Here is a 19,610-nt window from a genome sequence, read left to right on the forward strand (position 1 = left end):
TCATCACCATCAACCTCCAGAATTCTTTCATTCTCCAACTGAAACATTGTACCCATTAAACATTAACTCCCATTCTTCCCTTCCCCAAGTCCTTACCAACCATCATTTTTTTGTTTTATCTCTATGAATTGGGCTCACAAAATTGCCTCCTGAGGATATCTATTTGAAGATCTGTCCTGCCAGCTTTTTCCTGAGCCCAGAGTGCCTCATTTCTGCTCTAGACCCTCAACTCTTTTCAGGGGAGGTTGAAAATCACCAGCTGCTGCACCAGTATTTATTCCTGGAAGAGGTATATGGCGAGCATTGTGGCAACTGCCAATTTGTATCTGATAGAGCCTCATGCGTGTGTGCTTAGTCGCTCAGTTGTATCTTACTCTTTGCTACGCCATGGACTGCAGCATGCCAGGCTCCTCTGTCCATGGGGATTCTCTAGGCAAGACTACTGAGTGGGTTGCCATGCTCTCCTCCAGGGGATCTTCCCAACCCAGGGATCAAACCCAGGTCTCCCACTTTGCAGGCTGATTCTTTACCAGCTGAGCTACCAGGGAAGCCCCACATGGTCATAAATTTGACCATACGTTGGGAGGCATTTCATGACCATTTCATCCCATGGTGCTAGGAAGTTTCAGTTCCAGGTCAGGCAAAGATTTTGCTAGTAGGCCACCCAATGTGCTGTTACTGGACTAAGTCCATCAACAGTAACCAAGGGGCTCTAGACCACATGGGATCTGGTATGGTCCATGAAAAAATTCCCTCTTGTTGTATCTTCTCATATCTAGACTGACACTATTACAATCACTAATGGCATACGCACTTGCCATGGGCACTAGCCATCTGCCTCGGAAAGGATTAAACCCTGTGTTGCAGCAGGTACTGATTTTTGACTCCCCCTGAGGGGAATTCATGGTGGAAAGCAGATATGAGGCAGTGTGTACTCAAGGAAAAATTGATAGGACAAATCTTCAAATAGATATTTTCAGGAGACAATTTTATGAGCCCAATTCCTGTGTCTCCTCGTATCTAGAAAAACACCAAAACCCTTCAAGTGATGAGTATTCCTTGTGAGTAGCAAAAGCTTCATGAGACAAGTTTTCCCAGAAACCTTTTGGAAAAATATTTGCTTGCTTGCACGTATTCCTCCTTCAACAAAATCTTGTATATACTGACTTTCCCTGCTGCTTATTTGGAGCAATTTCTCAGAGCTATCTGGTTCAAAATTGGGAAAGGAGTACATCAAGGCTGTATATTGTCACCCTGCTTATTTAACTTATATGTAGAGTTCAATTCAACTCAGTTCAGTTGTTCAGTCATGTCCAACTTTTTGTGACCCCATGGACTGCAGCATGCCAGGCTTCCCTGTCCATCACCAACTCCCAGAGCCTTCTCAAACTAACGTCCATTGAATTAGTGATGCCATCCAACCATCTCACCCTCTGTCATCCCCTTCTCTTCCTGCCTTTAATCTCGCTTTCAATATGCAGAGTACATCATGCAAAATGCTGGGCTGGATGAGGCACAAACTGGAATCAGGATTGCCGGGACAGATATTGATAACCTCAGTTATGCAATGATACCGCCTTATGGCAGAAAGCAAAGAGGAACTAAACAGCCTCTTGAAGCAGGTGAAAGAGAAGCATGGCAAAATTGGCTTAAAATTCAACATTCAAAAACTAAGATCATGGCATCAAGGCCTATCACATCATGGCAAATAAATGGGGAAACAATAGAAACAGTGACAGACTTTATTTTCTTGGGCTCCAAAATCACTGCAGATGGTGACTGTGGTCATGAAATTAAAAGACTCCTGCTCCTTGGAAGAAAAGCTATGATAAAACTAGACAGCATGTTAAAAAGCAGAGACATTACTTTGCCAATAAAGATCCATATAGTCAAAAGTGAAGTTGCTCAATTGTGTCCGATTCTTTGCGACCCCATAGACTGTAGCCTACCAAGCTCCTCTGTCCATGGGATTTTCCAGGCAATAGTACTGGAGTGGGTTGCCATTTCCTTCTCCAGGGGATCTTCCCAACCCAGGGCTCGAACCCGGGTCTCCCACATTGTAGACAGACGCTTTATCATCTGAGCCACCAGGGAAGTCCCCATATAGTCAAAGGTATGGTTTTTCCAGTAGTCATGTATGGATGTGAGAATTGGACTATAAAGAAGATTTAGCATCAAAGAATTGATGCTTTTGAACTGTGGTGTTGGAGAAGACTCTTGAGAGTCCCTTGGACTGCAAGGAGATCAAACCAGTTTATCCTAAAGGAAATCAACCCTGAATATTTATTGGAAGAAGTGATGCTGAAGCTGAAGCTCTAATACTCTGGATACCTGATAAGAAGAGCAGACTCAATAGAAAAGACCCTGACTCTGGGAGGGCTTCCCTGGTGACTCAGATGTTAAAGAATCCACCTGCAATACCAGAGACCTGGGTTTGATCCCTGAGTTGGGAAGATCCCCTGCAGGAGGGTATGGCAACCCACTCCAGTGTTCTTGCCTGGAGAATCCTCATGGACAGAGGAGCCTGGCATGCTGCAGTCCATGGGGTCGCAAAGAGTCGGTCACCACTGAGTGACTAAGCACAGCACAGCACAGCACTGATGCCGGGAAAGATTGAAGACAGGAGGAGAAGGGGATGACAGAGGACGAGATGGTTGGATGGCATCACCTACTCAACACACATGCGTTTGCGCAGTCTCCGGGAGATGGTGAAAGACAGGGAAGTCTGACATGCTGCAGTCCATAGGGTCGCAAAGAGTCAGGCAGAACTGAGTGACTGAACACCAAAGGCATAGGCAACTATATATTAAATCAACTGCTTCAAGTCACCTAGTCTTCATTTTCATTGCAGTTCCAGTCACACATTTGGTCATGCAAGAAACAGCAATCTTGCAAAATAGACAAAATACAAATAACAGAGCTAGTGGTATTATTGAAGTCATAAGTAAGAATTAAACCAAGAACTTGCATTAGGTGTAGCCCAGTATATTCTCACATCGTCTGACTTAGTCTAGTCTACACCAATCTTTATCTTTCAGGGAAATTATATATTGGCCCTGTCCATAAGGCTCCCAGCCTAATTTCCTATTGTTACTAACCCAGTTACCCTTAGTATAATTTAATTGTTCCCCAGATAAAGGGTGACCAGAAAACTTAAATGACCACAGCCTAGTGTTAACTGTATAAATCCATCCTATAAATGTTAGAGGTTTTATTCCTAATTTTTGCTTGCTGTTCTGATTGAGTTTGAGTAATTTAGAGGAAAATTCATATTATGTCCAGGGTCAGAGCAGGTATTATTAATTGGACAGGTGAGAGGATCCCACTTAGTAATATCAAGAGTAACCTGAACAGGACTGAACTTTCTTTCTGCTAAAATTAATTTTGTAACGGTCAGCTAATTAGAATCTTGTAGTAGAGAAATTCACCAAGGTAATCTAGACTTACTGCTGCTGCTGCTAAGTCGCTTCAGTCGTGTCCGACTCTGTGCGACCCCATAGACAGCAGCCCAACAGGCTCCCCCGTCCCTGGAATTCTCCAGGCAAGAACACTGGAGTGGGTTGCCATTGCCTTCTCCAATGCATGAAAGTGAAAAGTGAAAGTGAAGTCACTCAGTCGTGTCTGACTCTTAGCGACCCCATGAACTACAGCCCACCAGGCTCCTCCATCCATGGGATTTTCCAGGCAAGAATACGAGAGTGGGACCCTCAGGGCATCACTAAAGACAAAAACTTCAAAATGGATATTTTGTAAACTTATTACAAAAAGATTTCAAACACAACAAAAATTAAAAAGCATGCTATCATGAGCCCTGTATTTCATCACACAGCATCAAAAACTGCAGGAGATAGATGGGCTCCAGGCTAGACATTTACAACTGGCCTCCTGTTTGCAGTTCATGGGGCACAAGATGTGGGCTTCAGCTAGGATACTCACAACTGTTAGCATTTTCTGAGACAAGAGTTAGGTGGGATCCAGTTAGGGCATTTACAATCAGCCTCCTCTCTGCCCTCCAAAATGGGAGTAATAACAGAAACAGGGTAAATAGCCAGTGTTTACCTCTTGTAAACACCTTAAGGTAATAGTCATGGCAAGGACAAAGAGGAGCAAAACGCTGTTTGGTTAAAGGTTTAAGGGATCACCACTCCCCACTCTTTTGGGACAAGGGAGACACTACACATGTGCAGAAAGGCTCCTTGTAGGTAAAAAGACATGGGATAACGTCAGGCCATAATGAGTCTTTTTTTTTTTTTTTTTGCCTTTTAATACCGTTCATGGGCTTCTCAAGGCAAGAATACTGAAGTGGTTTGTCATTCTCTTCTCTAGTGGACCACGTTTTGTCTTCACACTCCACTATGACCAGTTCATCTTGGGTGGCCCTGCACAGCATAGCTCATAGCTTCACTGACTTACACAAGGCGGTAATCCATGTGATCACTTTGGTTAGGTTTCTGTAACTGTGCTTTTCATTCTGAAGGATGTGGATTTTAGTTCTTGCTTCTGTCTGCCCTCTGATGGATGAGGATAAGAAGCTTGTGTGAACTTTCTAATGTGAGTGACTGACTTGGGGAAAACTGGGTCTTGCTCTGGCGGGCAGGGCCATACTCAGTAAATCTTCAGTCCAATTTTCTGCTCATTGGTGAGGCTTGCGGTGTTAGTAGCTCAGTCATGTCTGACTCTGTAGCCCCTAGGTTCCTCTGTCCATGGAATTCTCCAGGCAAGAATACTGGAGTGGGTTGCCATTCCCTCCTCCAGGGGATCTTCCTGACCCAAGGATTGAACCCGGGTTTCCTGCATTGCCATCTGAGCCATCCAGAAAGTGCTAGACCTCCTCATAAAGGCGACACACCCAGATTTCCCTGATGACTTGTGGCAAAGCGGAGTCCTCTGATGTCTCCAGCAGGTGGCGCATTCTTCCACGCTGAGAGAGCTGCTTCACCTCAGGAGTTTTGGGGACTGAGTTTTTTTTTTTTTTAACTGATTTATTTATTTTAAGTGAGGAGGAACTAAAAAGCCTCTTGATGAAAGTGAAAGAGGAGAGTGAAAAAGTTGGCTTAAAGCTCAACATTCAGAAAACAAAGATCATGGCATCTGGTCCCATCACTTCATGGAAAATAGATGGGGAAACAGTGAAAACAGTGTCAGACTTTATTTTCTGAGGCTCCAAAATCACTGCAGATGGTGACTGCAGCCATGAAATTAAAAGACGCTTACTCCTTGGAAGGAAAGTTATGACCAACCTAGACAGCATATTCAAAAGCAGACATTACTTTGCCAAAAAAGGTCCGTCTAGTCAAGGCTATGGTTTTTCCTGTGGTCATGTATAGATGTGAGAGTTGGACTGTGAAGAAGGCTGAGCGCTGAAGAATTGATGCTTTTGAACTGTGGTGTTGGAGAAGACTCTTGAGAGTCCCTTGGACTGCAAGGAGATCCAACCAGTCCATTCTGAAGGAGATCAGCCCTGGGATTTCTTTGGAAGGAATGATGCTGAAGCTGAAACTCCGGTACTTTGGCCACCTCATGCGAAGAGTTGACTCATTGGAAAAGACTCTGATGCTGGGAGGGATTGGGGGCAGGAAGAGAAGGGGATGACAGAGGATGAGATGGCTGGATGGCATCACTGATTCGATGGACATGAGTCTGAGTGAACTCCAGGAGTTGGTGATGGACAGGGAGGCCTGGCATGCTGCGATTCATGGGGTCGTAAAAAGTCAGACAAGACTGAGCGACTGAACTGAACTGAACTGAATTTTACAATATTGTAGTGGTTTTGGCCATACATTGACATGAATCACCATGGCTGTACATGTGTCCCCCATCCTGAACCCCCCTCCCACCTCCCTCCCCATTGCATCCCTCAGGGTTGTCCCAGTGTACCGGCTTTGAGTGCCCTGCTTCATTCTTCGAACTTGAACTGGTGATCTATTTCACATATGGTAATATACATATTTCAGTGCTATTCTCTCAAATCATCCCACCCTCACCTTCTCCCACAGAGTTCAAAAGTCTGTCTTTATATCTGTGTCTCTTGCTGTCTCACATACAGGGTCATCATTACCATCTTTCTAAATTTCATATATATGCATTAATATACTACATTGGTGTTTTTCTGACTTCTTTACTCTGTATTATAGGTTCCAGTTTCATCCACCTCATTAAAACGTATTCAAATGTATTCTTTTTTAATAGCTGAGTAATATTCCATTGTGTATATATGCCACAGCTTTCTTATCCATTCATCAGCTAATGGACGTCTAGGTTGCCTCCATGGTCCTAGCTATTGTGAATTAAACTGAATGATGGAAGGGAATTCCCTGGCGGCCCCATGGGTTAGGATTCTGCGCTTCCCCATAGGGGGCCTAGGTTTGATCCCTAGTTGGGAACGATATACATGCTTGGAATTGGATTTGCTTATTTCTAATATTTACATATATTGAAATTTAATGGAAATCTTAACACATGAGAGTTAACATTGGAATTAATGAAAGCACTGTGTGAAGAGTAATTGGCCTGGGGAATTTACAACAGAAACCATTGGCTGTCTTATTATCATTTGTAAACTGCACTGTGTGCTCAGTGGCCCAGTCGTGTCTGAGCACCACTGGGATGTGCTGGGACTCTTTGTAACTCCATGGGCTGTAGCCCGCCAGGCTCCCCTGTCCATGGAATTTTCCAGGCAAGAGTTCTGGAGGAGCTGTGCTCCCTCCCTGTTAGTTGTTTGACCTGAGACAGCCCAGTTCTGGAGTCTATAGGCTCTATGGTAGGGTTAAAGGTGAAGTCCAAAAGGACTTATGCCAACACAGACCCCCAGGACCGCTGCTACCAGTGCCCCTGTCCACACAGCAGGCCAGAGCTGACAAATGCTGTCACAGGAGACCCTCAAAATTCACAGGCTGGTCTGGCTCAGTCTCTTATGGGGTCACAGCTCCTTTCCCCTGGGTTCTAGTGTACACAAAGATTTGTTTGTATCTTCCAAGAGTCTCTGTTTCACCCAATCCTGTGGAAGTTTTATAATCAAATCCCACTGACCTTCAAAGTCAGATTCCTTAGGGATTCTGAGTCCCTTTGTCAGATCCCCAGGTTGGGAAGTCTGATATGGGGCCTAGAGCCCTCGCAAAAGTGTGAGAACTTCTCTGGCATTATTATTCTCCATTATGGGTCATCCACCGGGTGGGTATGGGATTTGACTTCAACGTGATTGTGCCCCTCCTACAATCTCTTTGTGGCTTCTCCCTTGTCCTATGACATGGGGTATCTTTTTTTTTCTTTTTTTTTTTTTTGGTGGGTTCCAACATCCTCCTGTCAAAATCCAGGAGATAGTGAAGGGCAGAGAAGCCTGGCGTTCTGCAGTCCACAGGGTTACAAAGAGTTGGACACGAATTAGCGTCTGAATAACAATGAAAATATTGAGTCTTGCTCCTCCCAGAAGCCTTCACGTCCAGATCCTGAGGGGCTGAGGGGTGCATGCACACCCGGGGGAGGTTCCCAGGGTGAGTCAGGTATGGAAAAAGAGATCAGATAATTGGCCTGAAGGAAGACAAAGACCTTGAAGAACGGACCTATATAAATAACTTAATCGCCTCTTTAGTGAACTCCTACTCACTAGGCCCATCCTCTTTCTCTCCAGGTGTGCATCTCTGCCTTGCTTCCATCTCATCTGTACAAACCATTTATTTCTCTGTGTGCTCTCCCACTTGTTCTATGTCTTTAATAAGAAACTTTGTACCTTCATTTACAGTTTCTGCCTCCATGATAAAGGCATTTTTCACTGGGGGACAAAGATCCAAGGAAAAATAGCTTCTAGCCTCTAGCCCTTGCTGGTCTGGTGGCTAGGATTCCTGGTTCTCATCCTGGCTACCAGGTTCAATTCCTTGGCAGGGAATGAAGATCTTGCTTCACACCACATCGCACTGCTGCCTCACCGAGATCAGAACTACAACACTACTCTCTCAGTCCACCCAGGGTGTCAGAGACCTGAGGCTACATGTCCAAGATCAAGGTGCTGGTCAGTTGTGTTCCTGGTGGGAACCCTCTTCTTGGCCCAGACAGTTCTCTCCTTGCTGTGTCCTCACACGTGATGGGGAGGGATATTGAGGGAGGGGAGAAGGAAGAGGGACAGGAAGGAGGGAGAGAGAGGAGAATGAGAGAGAGAAAGAGAGGAAGTTCTCAGGGGGCTCTTCTTATGAAGTCCCTGATCCCATCATGAGGGCCCTACTATTAAGACCTCATCTCAACCTAATGATCTCCCAAAGGCCCTGCGTCCTAAAATCATTACATCAGGAATTAAGGATTCAACTTTTGAACTTGAGGGTGGACACAATTCAATCCATAGCAAATACTCAGATCTATTTCTTTAAATCAAAGCACACCCTCATTTAAATTTTGGGTTTTGCTATGTATTCATGTTTGCTGAAGTATTTTAAGAAGAGACTGTTATTGTTGCTGTTGTAGTTGTTGCTGTTGTTGTTGTTTAGTCTGACTCTTTTGTGGCCCCATGAACTGTAATTTGCTGGCTCCTCTGTCCATGGAATTTCTCAGGGAAAAATACTGCAGTGGGTTGCAACATTTTTCTCCAGGGGCTTTTCTCAACCCAGGGATCAAAATAATGTCTCCTGCATTGCAGGCAGACTCTCTACCACTCAGCCTCCTGGGAACCCCAAGGAAGAGAGTACCATTTCATAAAATGTACATAACCACAAGTGCTATTTTCTTCCAAATAAAATTAACATCTGATATCTAGTCCATGTTCAAATTTCCCTAATCCTCTAAAAAAAAAAAATCCTTTATAGTTTACTTATTCAAATCTAGGTCTAGGGGATGAATACTTAGATGTTGCATTTGGTTGTTCTAAGACTTTCAATAAATAAAATTCTCCCCCTTTCTTTTTTATCATTTATTTGTTTAAAATGTGATGTGCCTCATAGAAAGTCCCAAGTCTTATGCTGAGAGCAGGAGTCCACAACACCAATACCAGGCCCAGTACCAGTCTTTGGTCTATTAGGAACCAGACACACAGCAGAAGGTGAGCAGCACACAAGTGAGGCTCCATCTGTATTTTCAGCTGCTCCCCATCGCTCTCCCATCACCCCCAGATGGGATAGTCTCGTTCCAGGAAGACAAGCTCAGGGCACCCACAGAGTCTGTATTATAGTGAGTTTTATAACTATTTAATTATATATTACAACATAATAATAATAGAAATAAAGTCCACAATAAATGTAATACCCTTGAATCATCCAGAAATCACCCCCTCCACCATGTCTCTAGAAAAATTGTCTTCCAGGAAACCAGTTCCTAGTGCCAAAAAAAGCTGGACACTGCTGATTTAGAGGATTGCTTCTCTCTTCCTTTATCTATGTATTTCCCTGAAAACTGGTAGTTAGATCTAGACTTATGTTCAACAAATTTTATTGGAACATTTAATTTGTAGTCACAAATATTTCTTATGGCATCACTTAAGAGACATAATCGCTAGTTGCCTCACTTTGATATATGCTGAGATGCACTGGGTCCTGATGTTGCCAACCTCATGCATGCATTATAAACTTCACCTTTGACCTTTCATCTTATGGTTTTATCATCCATAGATGATCTCGGCCAAGATCCACTAATTTATGAGAATGTTGCAAAACAGTGGTTTCTTCTTTCTACCACTGCTAAATCTAATTCCTGGAAATCTTCCATTAATAAGAGCATTCTTTCAAATGTTTATAGTTACATGAAATATGCTTCATACAAACAAAAATAACATAAATATTGATGATTATTTCCCTTTCTGAGTGTCCATGATGGTGACTTTGTTCCCTAGCAATCTGCCACGGTGACAAATTACATGTTAGCTATTAACATTTGGAACTTCTGAATTTTTATATATTTAATTTGTTTCGGTGGATTTGATCTGATACTAAAATTGTCTCACTTTCGGCCTCATCAAATGGATTCCTAAACTTTTTGTTCAGCTCTTGCTAACCTTTGAAGGCCCTCACATGTCTGGTCCTTCAAAATTCTCAGGCTTATCTTGTTCATTCCTTGGCCCAGTCCTGAAATCAGTCATCTCTTCAAGAATCCATGGACCTTAAGGTGGGAAATAGAATTTAGAGGCCGCATGATAGACCTCATGATAGTCACCGTAGCCAAGTTGCCATTCCTTCTAGGCTTTTCAGTTGAAAGAGCCAGGAAGTACCGATTCCTTTAAAGAAAAGGGGGAAAAAAGGAAAATAATTAAATAGTACAAACTTATGTTATCAATTTTTAAGGCTATAGGGCTTTACTAAAGGTTTTTCATTTTATGTTTGAACCTCTTTACCCTATCCACTGAAAGTCTTGCTTCAGAACAATATTAGCATAAATTATTGACTTCCTTTAACCAGTAATAAACATATGGTACTTCTGAGAGGGTAACAGGGGGAGGGGGTAGGTATGCTGCTGCTGCTAAGTCACTTCAGTCGTGTCTGACTCTGTGCAATCCCATAGATGGCAGCCCACCAGGCTCCCCTTTCCCTGGGATTCTCCAGGCAAGAACACTGGAGTGGGTTGCCATTTCCTTCTCCAATGCATCAAAGTGAAAAGTGAAAGTGAAGCCACTCAGTCGTGTCTGATTTTTAGCAAACCCATGGACTACAGCCTACCAGGCTCCTCCATCCATTGGATTTTCCAGGCAAGAGTACTGGAGTAGGGTGCCATTGCCTTCTCCGGGGGGTAGGTATCAGATCAGATCAGTCGCTCAGTCGTGTCGGACTCTTTGCGACCCCATGAATCGCAGCACGCCAGGCCTCCCTGTCCATCACCAACTCCTGGAGTTCACTGAGACTCATGTCTATCGAGTCAGTGATGCCATCCAGCCATCTCATCCTCTGTCGTCCCCTTCTCCTCCTGCCCCCAATCCCTCCCAGCATCAGAGTCTTTTCCAATGAGTCAATTCTTCACATGAGGTGGCCAAAGTACTGGAGTTTCAGCTTTAGCATCATTCCTTCCAAAGAAATCCCAGGGCTGATCTCCTTCAGAATGGACTGGTTGGATCTCCTTGCAGTCCAAGGGACTCTCAAGAGTCTTATCCAACACCACAGTTCAAAAGCATCAATTCTTCGGCACTCAGCTTTCTTCAGAGTCCAACTGTCACATCCATACATGACCACAGGAAAAGCCATAGCCTTGACTAGACGAACCTTTAGGTATATACCTGTGTATATACAGGTGTATATACACAGGTGTATACCTGTGGCAGATTCATGTTGATGTATGGCAAAACCAATATAATATTGTAAAGTAATTAACCTCCAGTTAAAATAAATAAATTTATATTAAAAAAAAAAAAGAGAGTTCTGGGTCATCATTGACACGGGCTCGTCTGACTTGTGGGTGGCCTCTGTCTACTGCCAAAGTCCCTCCTGCTGTGAGTGCCTGCCCCCCACCCATCTTGTTCTCCCCCACCCCCCTTCTCCATCCTTGGCATCTGACAGATATGGATCTCTTGTGTTGGCAGTTGCATACTGGACATATGACCCCTAAGATGTCCACCACCTTCCAGTGCAAATGGAGGAAACTCGACCTCCACTATGGCTTTGGAAAGATAACAGGAGTTCTTGCCAGTGAAACTATTCGGGTAATGGGGGAACCAGGGGCTGAGTCCGGGCTGGCCCTGGGAGCAACCAATGCCTGCAAAACAGATGCACTACCAGCTGGAAGGGACTGTCTTTCTGAAAATCCCCTAGTGGTTGGCCACCTGCCCAGCAGGGCCCTGTCCCTGGGGAGACAGCTCCCTTGCTGACACACAAACTCCCAAAACAACGAACCCCAGAGAGGGGCTTGGGGTGTGGACTTGCATCTCCATTACCCAACGTTCATTTTGCTGGAGCAGGAAGAAGGGGCAATAAAGCACCCCCTTTTATATTCACAGGCTCTACAGGGCACTTTCATGGTAATAACTTGTTTTATCCTGCAATATCCCCAGGCAGGAGATACTATTATTAGCTCAGGATAAAGACGAGGGACATGAGGTGCACAGAGCGAGAGCCTTGCCAAGGTCACATATTTTTTAAGTGGAGCTTCACTGATCTTCAGGACTCAAGTAGGTGTAGGTTTGGGGAGAGGATAAAACTGATCTGGGGCCCCTGGGGCAGCACAGGGCTTCAGGTATCCAGGCAGGGGAATCAGGAGTCACAGATATAAGATGGGCCTGATAAAAGGGTTCTCACTCTAAGGGGCCTTTAAGACTAATAAAAACTATGGCCTGCCCACCAACACACAAAGTGCCTGAGTATGCTCTCCCTGTGTTTTTCTGTCTCGGTCTCTCTCTCTCTCTGTCTCACACACACAGGCACTCACACACAAGTGTGCACATCCCCAAAAGCCTGATATCCAGGCAGAATTTTCATTAGAACCCAGCCAGTGACACTGCATAATGGCTTCTGTCTTCCTGGGCATGTGTAGAATCCACAGTCCATTGCAATTAATTCAGTTCATGTTTGTCATCAGATCATGAAAGTGAAAGCGTTTGTCACTCAGTCTTGCGACCCCATGGACCTAGCTCGCCAGGCTTCTCTGTCCGTGGAATTCTCTAGGCAAAATACTGGAATGGGTTGCCATTTCCTTCTCCGGGGAACTTTCCAACCCAGCGAATGAACCTGGGTCTCCTGCATTAACAGGCAGATTCTTTACTGTCTGAACCACAAGGGAAGCCCATCAGATCATAGTGTTGCCAAAGAGAAGACTAGTCTGCTCTCTATTTGTTGTATCCTTAGTGGGGGACCATTCAGTCCTGTCCTGAGTCTGGTTGCCCCACCTGTATGGAAGACATGAAATCAATTTGACTCACTGAGATGGTGTTTGCAGGAGAAGCAGGTGTTGTTAAAATCCACAGCCCCACACAAATGGAAGCCCAATTCCTATCCCAGCTTGTCCTACCCATCTGAGGTCAACTGAGGCCTCAGTTCTTCTCTGCAGTGCTAATGGCATTTGCACCAAACAGCCCAGCCTCACTTCCCAACCCTTTATGTAGGAACACTCTCCTGTCTCACAGATTGGGAACAGCTGTTGCCAAGAACCAGACAATTGGCCTGAACTGAGGCCTCAGTTCTTCTCTGCAGTGCTAATGGCATTTGCACCAAACAGCCCAGCCTCACTTCCCAACCCTTTATGTAGGAACACTCTCCTGTCTCACAGATTGGGACAGCTGTTGCCAAGAACCAGACAATTGGCCTGAACTGAGGCCTCAGTTCTTCTCTGCAGTGCTAATGGCATTTGCACCAAACAGCCCAGCCTCACTTCCCAACCCTTTATGTAGGAACACTCTCCTGTCTCACAGATTGGGACAGCTGTTGCCAAGAACCAGACAATTGGCCTGACCAAGAGTAAGATTGGTGGGTTCCTGGAAAATTCACCTTATGATGGTGTCCTGGGCTTGGCCTACCCCAGCCTCACCAGGCGTGAAGCCAACCCTCTCTTCGACAACCTGAAGAGACAAGGAGTCATTTCTCAACCTGTCTTTGCCTTGTTCCTGAGCAGGTAAGTCTGAGCTGGACAAGCCTTTCCTCCAAACGAGCTGTAAGATGCTTTCAGTTGCATGAAAAAGTGTAGGCCACCTCATCCAGAAGATTCCTGAGTGATAGTCTATCCGAGGAGAACTATGGCCGCAGGATCACAACTGGCCCCATCACTGGTTTTTGTCAATAAAAAATGGTTGTGTTTCACTGGAACACAACCATTCTCATGGATTCAAGGGTGCAGTTTGGTTGAGCGGGATGGAGGTAGGAGGGAGAGAAATGGTCCAGGATATGGCTGGAGGAAAAAGCAACAGGATTTGCTGATGAATTTGATGCAGAAGGAGAGGGATGGTGGGAATGTTTCCTTCCTCACTAACATTTCACTGGGAACCCAGGACGAGCTACAGAATTTGCAGGAACCAACGCAAAATGAAAATGTGGAACCCCTTGTTCGAAACATATTAGGAATTTCAAGACAGGGAGAATGGAGGTGGGTGGCCTGCTCAGCTTGAAGTCCCATAGACAGCACAGGTCACAGGCAAGAGAAGCCAACCGTGGGTGACCCTGAACCCTCAGACATCAGCTTTTCTGAAAAATGACAGGCTAGACAAGGAGGAAGCCCGACCCCTCCAGCATAGAGTCCTCTGAGGATATATCTGAGCATTTAGGTGGCTGGAAAGGTCCAGGCCCTCTTCAGAAGGATGGGTGGTCGGAGCCAGGCCTGGTTGGAGCCAGGCTACCCAGCTTCAAACCTCTTCTGTAACACTCATTAGATGGGGACCAACCCTGGTCAGGCACTCAAGCTCTCCAAGCATCTGTTTCCGCATGTGTGAAATGGAGACCGTAGCAGTGCCTCTGATGGGTGAAGAAGCGCAGTCCTCAGACAGTGCCTGGTGTTACTCTCCTCCAATGAGCCCCTTCTTCCTTCTCTCTTCAGCTGGCCGCAGAAGAGCAGCTTGCTGTTGCTTGGTGGGGTGGACCATGCCTACCATAAGGGGGATCTCAAGTGGGTACCAGTGACCCAAGCCCACTTGTGGCAGATAGCCGTGGACCGGTAAGCCTCCCCCTCTGAGGGCCACCCCAAATGATGCTCCCACACATGCACATGGACACATACAGACACACACTAATCCACTCACAGTCACACACAGACATACGCTCCACACACATACACACATAAAAACATACAGAGACACATATAAAAACATACATAGGCAAACATACAAACACACACAGATGCACACAAACACACACACAGGAACACACATCACCCATGGGTTCATAACTGCCCCAGAGCTCCTGATCAGGCCTCTCACCAGGATTCTGAAAGGGTCCAGAAGGCCTGGGGGAGGGCTGCATTCCTGTGCTGTGAGGTAGGGAGCCTGGTTAGAGGACCCTCTAGTGTGGTGAAAAGAGGATCAGGGGGCATTTCACCAACCTGAACAGGATTGTGTTAAGATGACCTACTGACCAGGGCCACCCAGGACCTAGAGTGTTCTCAGTACACAGAATTGCCAGTTGAAAAACTGAGAAAGTCCTGAAAAACTGGGAAAACTGGTCTCCTCAGAGAGAAGTTACCCAGCAGTGAAGAGAGTTTGGTTGCAGTCTTGAGACCTGAGAGCAACGCATAAGAAGAGACACCCCATCTGACCAGTGCTAATTACCGCCCAAACCGGGCACACAGTGGGGCAGGGCTGTGACTGAGTCAGGAAGCTGGGATCCAGGAGTGGCCTGAGAACAAGGGGCAAGAATTGATGGGGTTCTCTGTGATGCCCTCAGGCCAAAGCTTTCCTGCTCTTTGGAGGCCCCCGGGTCTGCTCACGCTCCCCTACCAGGGGCCTCAGGGTCTGAGCCGGGTGAGGGGGTGGTGCTGGGAGACAAACTTTCCCAGGGCAGCCTGTGTCTCCCCCACCACCACTCTGACCATCTGCTGTCCTAGACACCTCCATCTTCACTGTATGGACCGACCCATCATTGGTGAGACACAGATACAGGTCTCTGGGTGTTCCACATTCATTCATTCAACATACATTCATTGTGCATCACCTGTGTGCTGGGCACTTGAGGGAGGCCCTGAGGATCCAACTTGCCCTCACATCTAGTGAGGCAGACGTGCATGAAACGACTCACACACACAGTGAATTACCAGCTGGGTACATGCTGGACACGAGGAAGAGTCTACAGAGAGTGAGCAAGACAGGAGCCTGATCTAGTCTCGGGGGAAGACTTTCTTGACAAAGTGGCAATTAACCTGGAAGATGAGGAAATATTAGCTGGACCAAGGAGCTGGAGTCTTCTAGGAAGGAAACCAGCACAAACTCAGGCCCTGAGACACAGAAGAGCCTGTGCAGGCAAGAATTGAAAGAAAGTTAAAAAGATGATGTGACCAGAGAAAAGGAAAACTGAGTCAGGGTAAGAGCTGAAGGGCTTTTCAGGAGACAGTCAGCCAGGGGGCAGTCACTGAAGAGACTTCAGAGTGACCCTGGTGCCTGCTTTGTCCCTCTGTCTCTCAGCATCTCCATAAACAAAATGGTGGTTGCTTGTTCTGGCGGATGTCAGGCTATTGTGGACAGCGGGAGCTCAGTGCTGGCTGGCCCAACTCAAGTGGTCCGCAACATCTTCAAACACACCAAGCCCAATCCCAAGGAGAAAAGCCAGGTGAAGGGTCATGCCACAGGATCATTCTTGGGCTCCCCACACACCAAGGATCACCTGGGCCAACCTCTCTCCTGCTTTCTTTTACAGCTTGATTTCATGTGACCGTTCCAAGGCCCTGCCTCCTATTATCTTCACTATCAATGGCATGGACTTCCCAGTGTCCCCTAAATACTACCTCCAGAAGGTGAGGGGGCAACTTTGGGGGCTGGTTCCCAAATCTGGGATTTGCAAGAACTCTTGGGCTGCTGTTGGGAGGAAGGGGACCTCTACAGGCCAAGCCACACCATGGCTGATGCTGCTGAGCCCCTGTGGCTGGGCCAGCGCCTCCCACAAAACCAACCACGTGAGAGTAAAGGGCAGTCTGGTGGGAGTCACAAGGAGAAGGGAACTCTAAGGCCTCAGTCCTCACAGAGCTTCCATTCAACAGAGACCTCAGATGCAGAAACATGGAAAGTCAGCTCTAGCAATCCCTGAAATAGAACAGGTGACAAGAAGGATGTCTGGGGACAGTCTCATTGTGCTGTCCCACCATAGGGGTTAACAGTCTCCCCTTCCCAACTCGAAAGTCTCCAGATTGAGATCATAAATTACATGCTTACCCTAGAACTTCGCTGCAACTTCACACTCTGTGAGTTGGTACTGACCCCTCTGTGGGGAAGTTGGATGCTAAGGTAAATGAAGGGTGTACAGTGACTGCTCAGCCCCAGCACATGCTGGAGGCTTCATGTCAGCTCCCTGTGGGAGTTCAGAGCAGGCTGATGGGCTCAAAAGAGGCTTTGAAGAAGAGAGGGAACTGCAGAAATCCTAAACACCCCAGCCTCATGAGGAACAAGGGAGCCTGCTTGGGTTGAGGTAGTCTATATTGGATTCCTTACAAATGGCAGCCTCGGGGGCTGTGCAAAGGGTCCAGGGGCAGATGACGGGTGATGTGGGATACAGACCAGGGGAGCTTCAGGATAAGTCACCCAACCCAGCCTGGAGTGGCCAAATAGTGTGAGTGTGGGACCAGAAAGGTTTCCTAGACGGCCTGAGCGAGTATAAAGAACGCATCGTGACGATGCTATTTACAATGGGTAACCAACAACAACCTACTATGTAGCACAGGGAGCTCTGCTCAGTGCTATGTGGCAGTCTGGATGGGAGGGGAGTTTGGGGGAGAGTGGATACATGTATATGTATGGCTGAGTCCCACTGCTGCCCACCTGAAACTATCACAATACTGTTAACTGGCTATCCTCCATTAAAAAGTTAAACATTTTTTTTAGAAAAAATAATGGGTTGTGGCCAATGGAGAGCTAAACAGGCATTCTTAGCAGAGAAAAAAAGAGAGCAGGAGTCGGAAGGAAGGAAACAGCAGTATGAGAGGGGAACTATGGGCCATTCTTGTTCTTTGTTTAAAAAATACATTGAAGTAGAACTGATTTACAGTGTGGTGTTAGTTTCTGCTCTGTACCTAAGCCACTCAGTTTTTTGTTTGTTTGTTTGTTTTTTATTTTTAAACTTTACAATATTGTATTAGTTTTGCCAAATATCAAAATGAATCTGCCACAGGTATACCTGTGTTCCCCATCCTGAACTCTCCTCCCTCCTCCCTCCCCATACCCTCCCTCTGGGTCGTCCCAGTACACCAGCCCCAAGCATCCAGTATCGTGCATCGAACCTGGACTGGCGACTCGTTTCATACATGATATTATACATGTTTCAATGCCATTCTCCCAAATCTCCCCACCCTCTCCCTCTCCACAGAGTCCACAAGACTGATCTATACATCAGTGTCTCTTTTGCTGTCTCGTACACAGGATTATTGTTACCATCTTTCTAAATTCCATATATACTGTATTGGTGTTTTTCTTTCTGGCTTACTTCACTCTGTATAATAGGCTCCAGTTTCATCCACCTCATTAGAACTGATTCAAATGTATTCTTTTTAATGGCTGAGTAATACTCCATTGTGTATATGTACCACAGCTTTCTTATCCATTCATCTGCTGATGGGCATCTAGGTTGCTTCCATGTCCTGGCTATTATAAACAGTGCTGCGATGAACACTGGGGTACACGTGTCTCTTTCCCTTCTGGTTTCCTCAGTGTGTATGCCCAGCAGTGGGATTGCTGGATCATAAGGCAGTTCTATTTCCAGTTTTTTAAGGAATCTCCACACTGTTCTCCATAGTGGCTGTACTAGTTTGCATTCCCACCAACAGTGTAAGAGAGTTCCCTTTTCTCCACAAAAAACCTCGAATAGCCAAAGCTATCTTGAGAAAGAAGAATGGAACTGGAGGAATCAACCTACCTGACTTCAGGCTCTATTACAAAGCCACAGTTACCAAGACAGTATGGTACTGGCACAAAGACAGAAATATTGATCAATGGAACAGAATAGAAAGCCCAGAGATAAAGCCACTCAGTTTTATATATATTCAAATATATACATGCTGCTGCTGCTTAGCCGCTTCAGCTTGCCTAACTCTGTGAGACCCCATGAACTGTAACCCACCAGGCTCCTCCATCCAGGGGATTCTCCAGGCAAGAATACTGGAGTGGGTGGCCATGTCCTCCTCCAGGGGATCTTCCCAACCCAGGGATCGATCTCCTGCATTGCGGACAGAATCTTTACCACTGAGCCACCAGGGAAGCCCACAAATATATACCAACTCTTTTTTATATTCTTTCCCATTACAGTTTATCATGGAATACTGAATACAGTTACCTGTGCTATACAGTAGGGCTTTATTATTTAAATATCAAATGTTAGTTCGCATCTGATAATCCCAAACTCCCAATCCTCCCCTCCCCACACCCCTCTGTCATGGCAACCACATGTTTTGGCCCTTCTTGCTCCTATATCCTCACTTTTGCAGCTGCTGTGAGAGCCACTTGATTCTTCCCAAAGAAGGGGAAAAAATGGGAAAGCTGTGTGCTCTGGATATTGAGAGGAGTGGCAGGTAAGTGCTCACGCTGACTGGTGTGTATTCCTGTCTCCCCCAGGTTTCTAAAGATATCTGCTTTATCAGCTTTCATGGGGGCACAGAAGACAGGAGCCCCTCAGAGACCTGGATCCTGGGCGACATCTTCCTGAGAGCATATTTCACAGTTTTTGATTGGGGAAACTATAGGCTCAGCCTGGCTCCCTCAGTGTAAATGCTGGGCTGCTTCAGGAATCACTCAGACCCACTCCAAAGACACACACACAGAGGAAACTCCCTCCCAGGGATGCTGAGGCACAGGGTTTGGGGCTCTGCAAGCCCTGTCCTCAGCAAAGAATAAAGGATTTCATCTCAATGGAGCTCATATGAATGGCTGCCTCTCTTTGAGTCAGGAAGGTACATCACAACCGGGCAGGATCTAGAATCAAGTCTGAAGCACAAACGAGAGGAGCCCAACTCCAACTGGCTTCAAGAAAGGGGAGACTTATTGGAAGGATACAAGTATCCGGGACACAGGAACGAGAACAGATCCAAAGATCTCAGGG

General features: G+C 46.1%; 1 protein-coding gene across 1 annotated transcript; it reads left to right on the forward strand.

Moving 5' to 3' along the window:
• Positions 1-10,105: 10,105 nt before the first annotated feature.
• On the forward strand, positions 10,106-19,318 carry LOC524173 (pepsin F). The gene is made up of 8 exons (XM_002699310.4): positions 10,106-10,179; positions 11,316-11,398; positions 11,460-11,602; positions 13,304-13,503; positions 14,419-14,535; positions 15,995-16,139; positions 16,225-16,323; positions 19,127-19,318. Exons 1-8 carry the CDS (start codon positions 10,106-10,108, stop codon positions 19,277-19,279), a joined length of 1,014 nt encoding a protein of 337 aa, XP_002699356.3. The 3' UTR covers positions 19,280-19,318.
• Positions 19,319-19,610: the final 292 nt, after the last annotated feature.

Source organism: Bos taurus, chromosome 29 (genome assembly GCF_002263795.3).
Source record: "Bos taurus isolate L1 Dominette 01449 registration number 42190680 breed Hereford chromosome 29, ARS-UCD2.0, whole genome shotgun sequence".
Taxonomy (NCBI): Eukaryota; Metazoa; Chordata; class Mammalia; order Artiodactyla; family Bovidae; genus Bos; species Bos taurus.

Excerpts from the sequence above, each read along its gene's own strand:
- LOC524173 (XM_002699310.4), top strand. The coding sequence starts at position 10,106 with ATGATAGACCTCATGATAGTCACCGTAGCCAAGTTGCCATTCCTTCTA. Across the intron at positions 13,504-14,418 it reads TTTGCCTTGTTCCTGAGCAG|CTGGCCGCAGAAGAGCAGCT; the intron begins GTAAGTCTGAGC and ends TTCTCTCTTCAG. Across the intron at positions 14,536-15,994 it reads TGGCAGATAGCCGTGGACCG|CATCTCCATAAACAAAATGG; the intron begins GTAAGCCTCCCC and ends TCTGTCTCTCAG.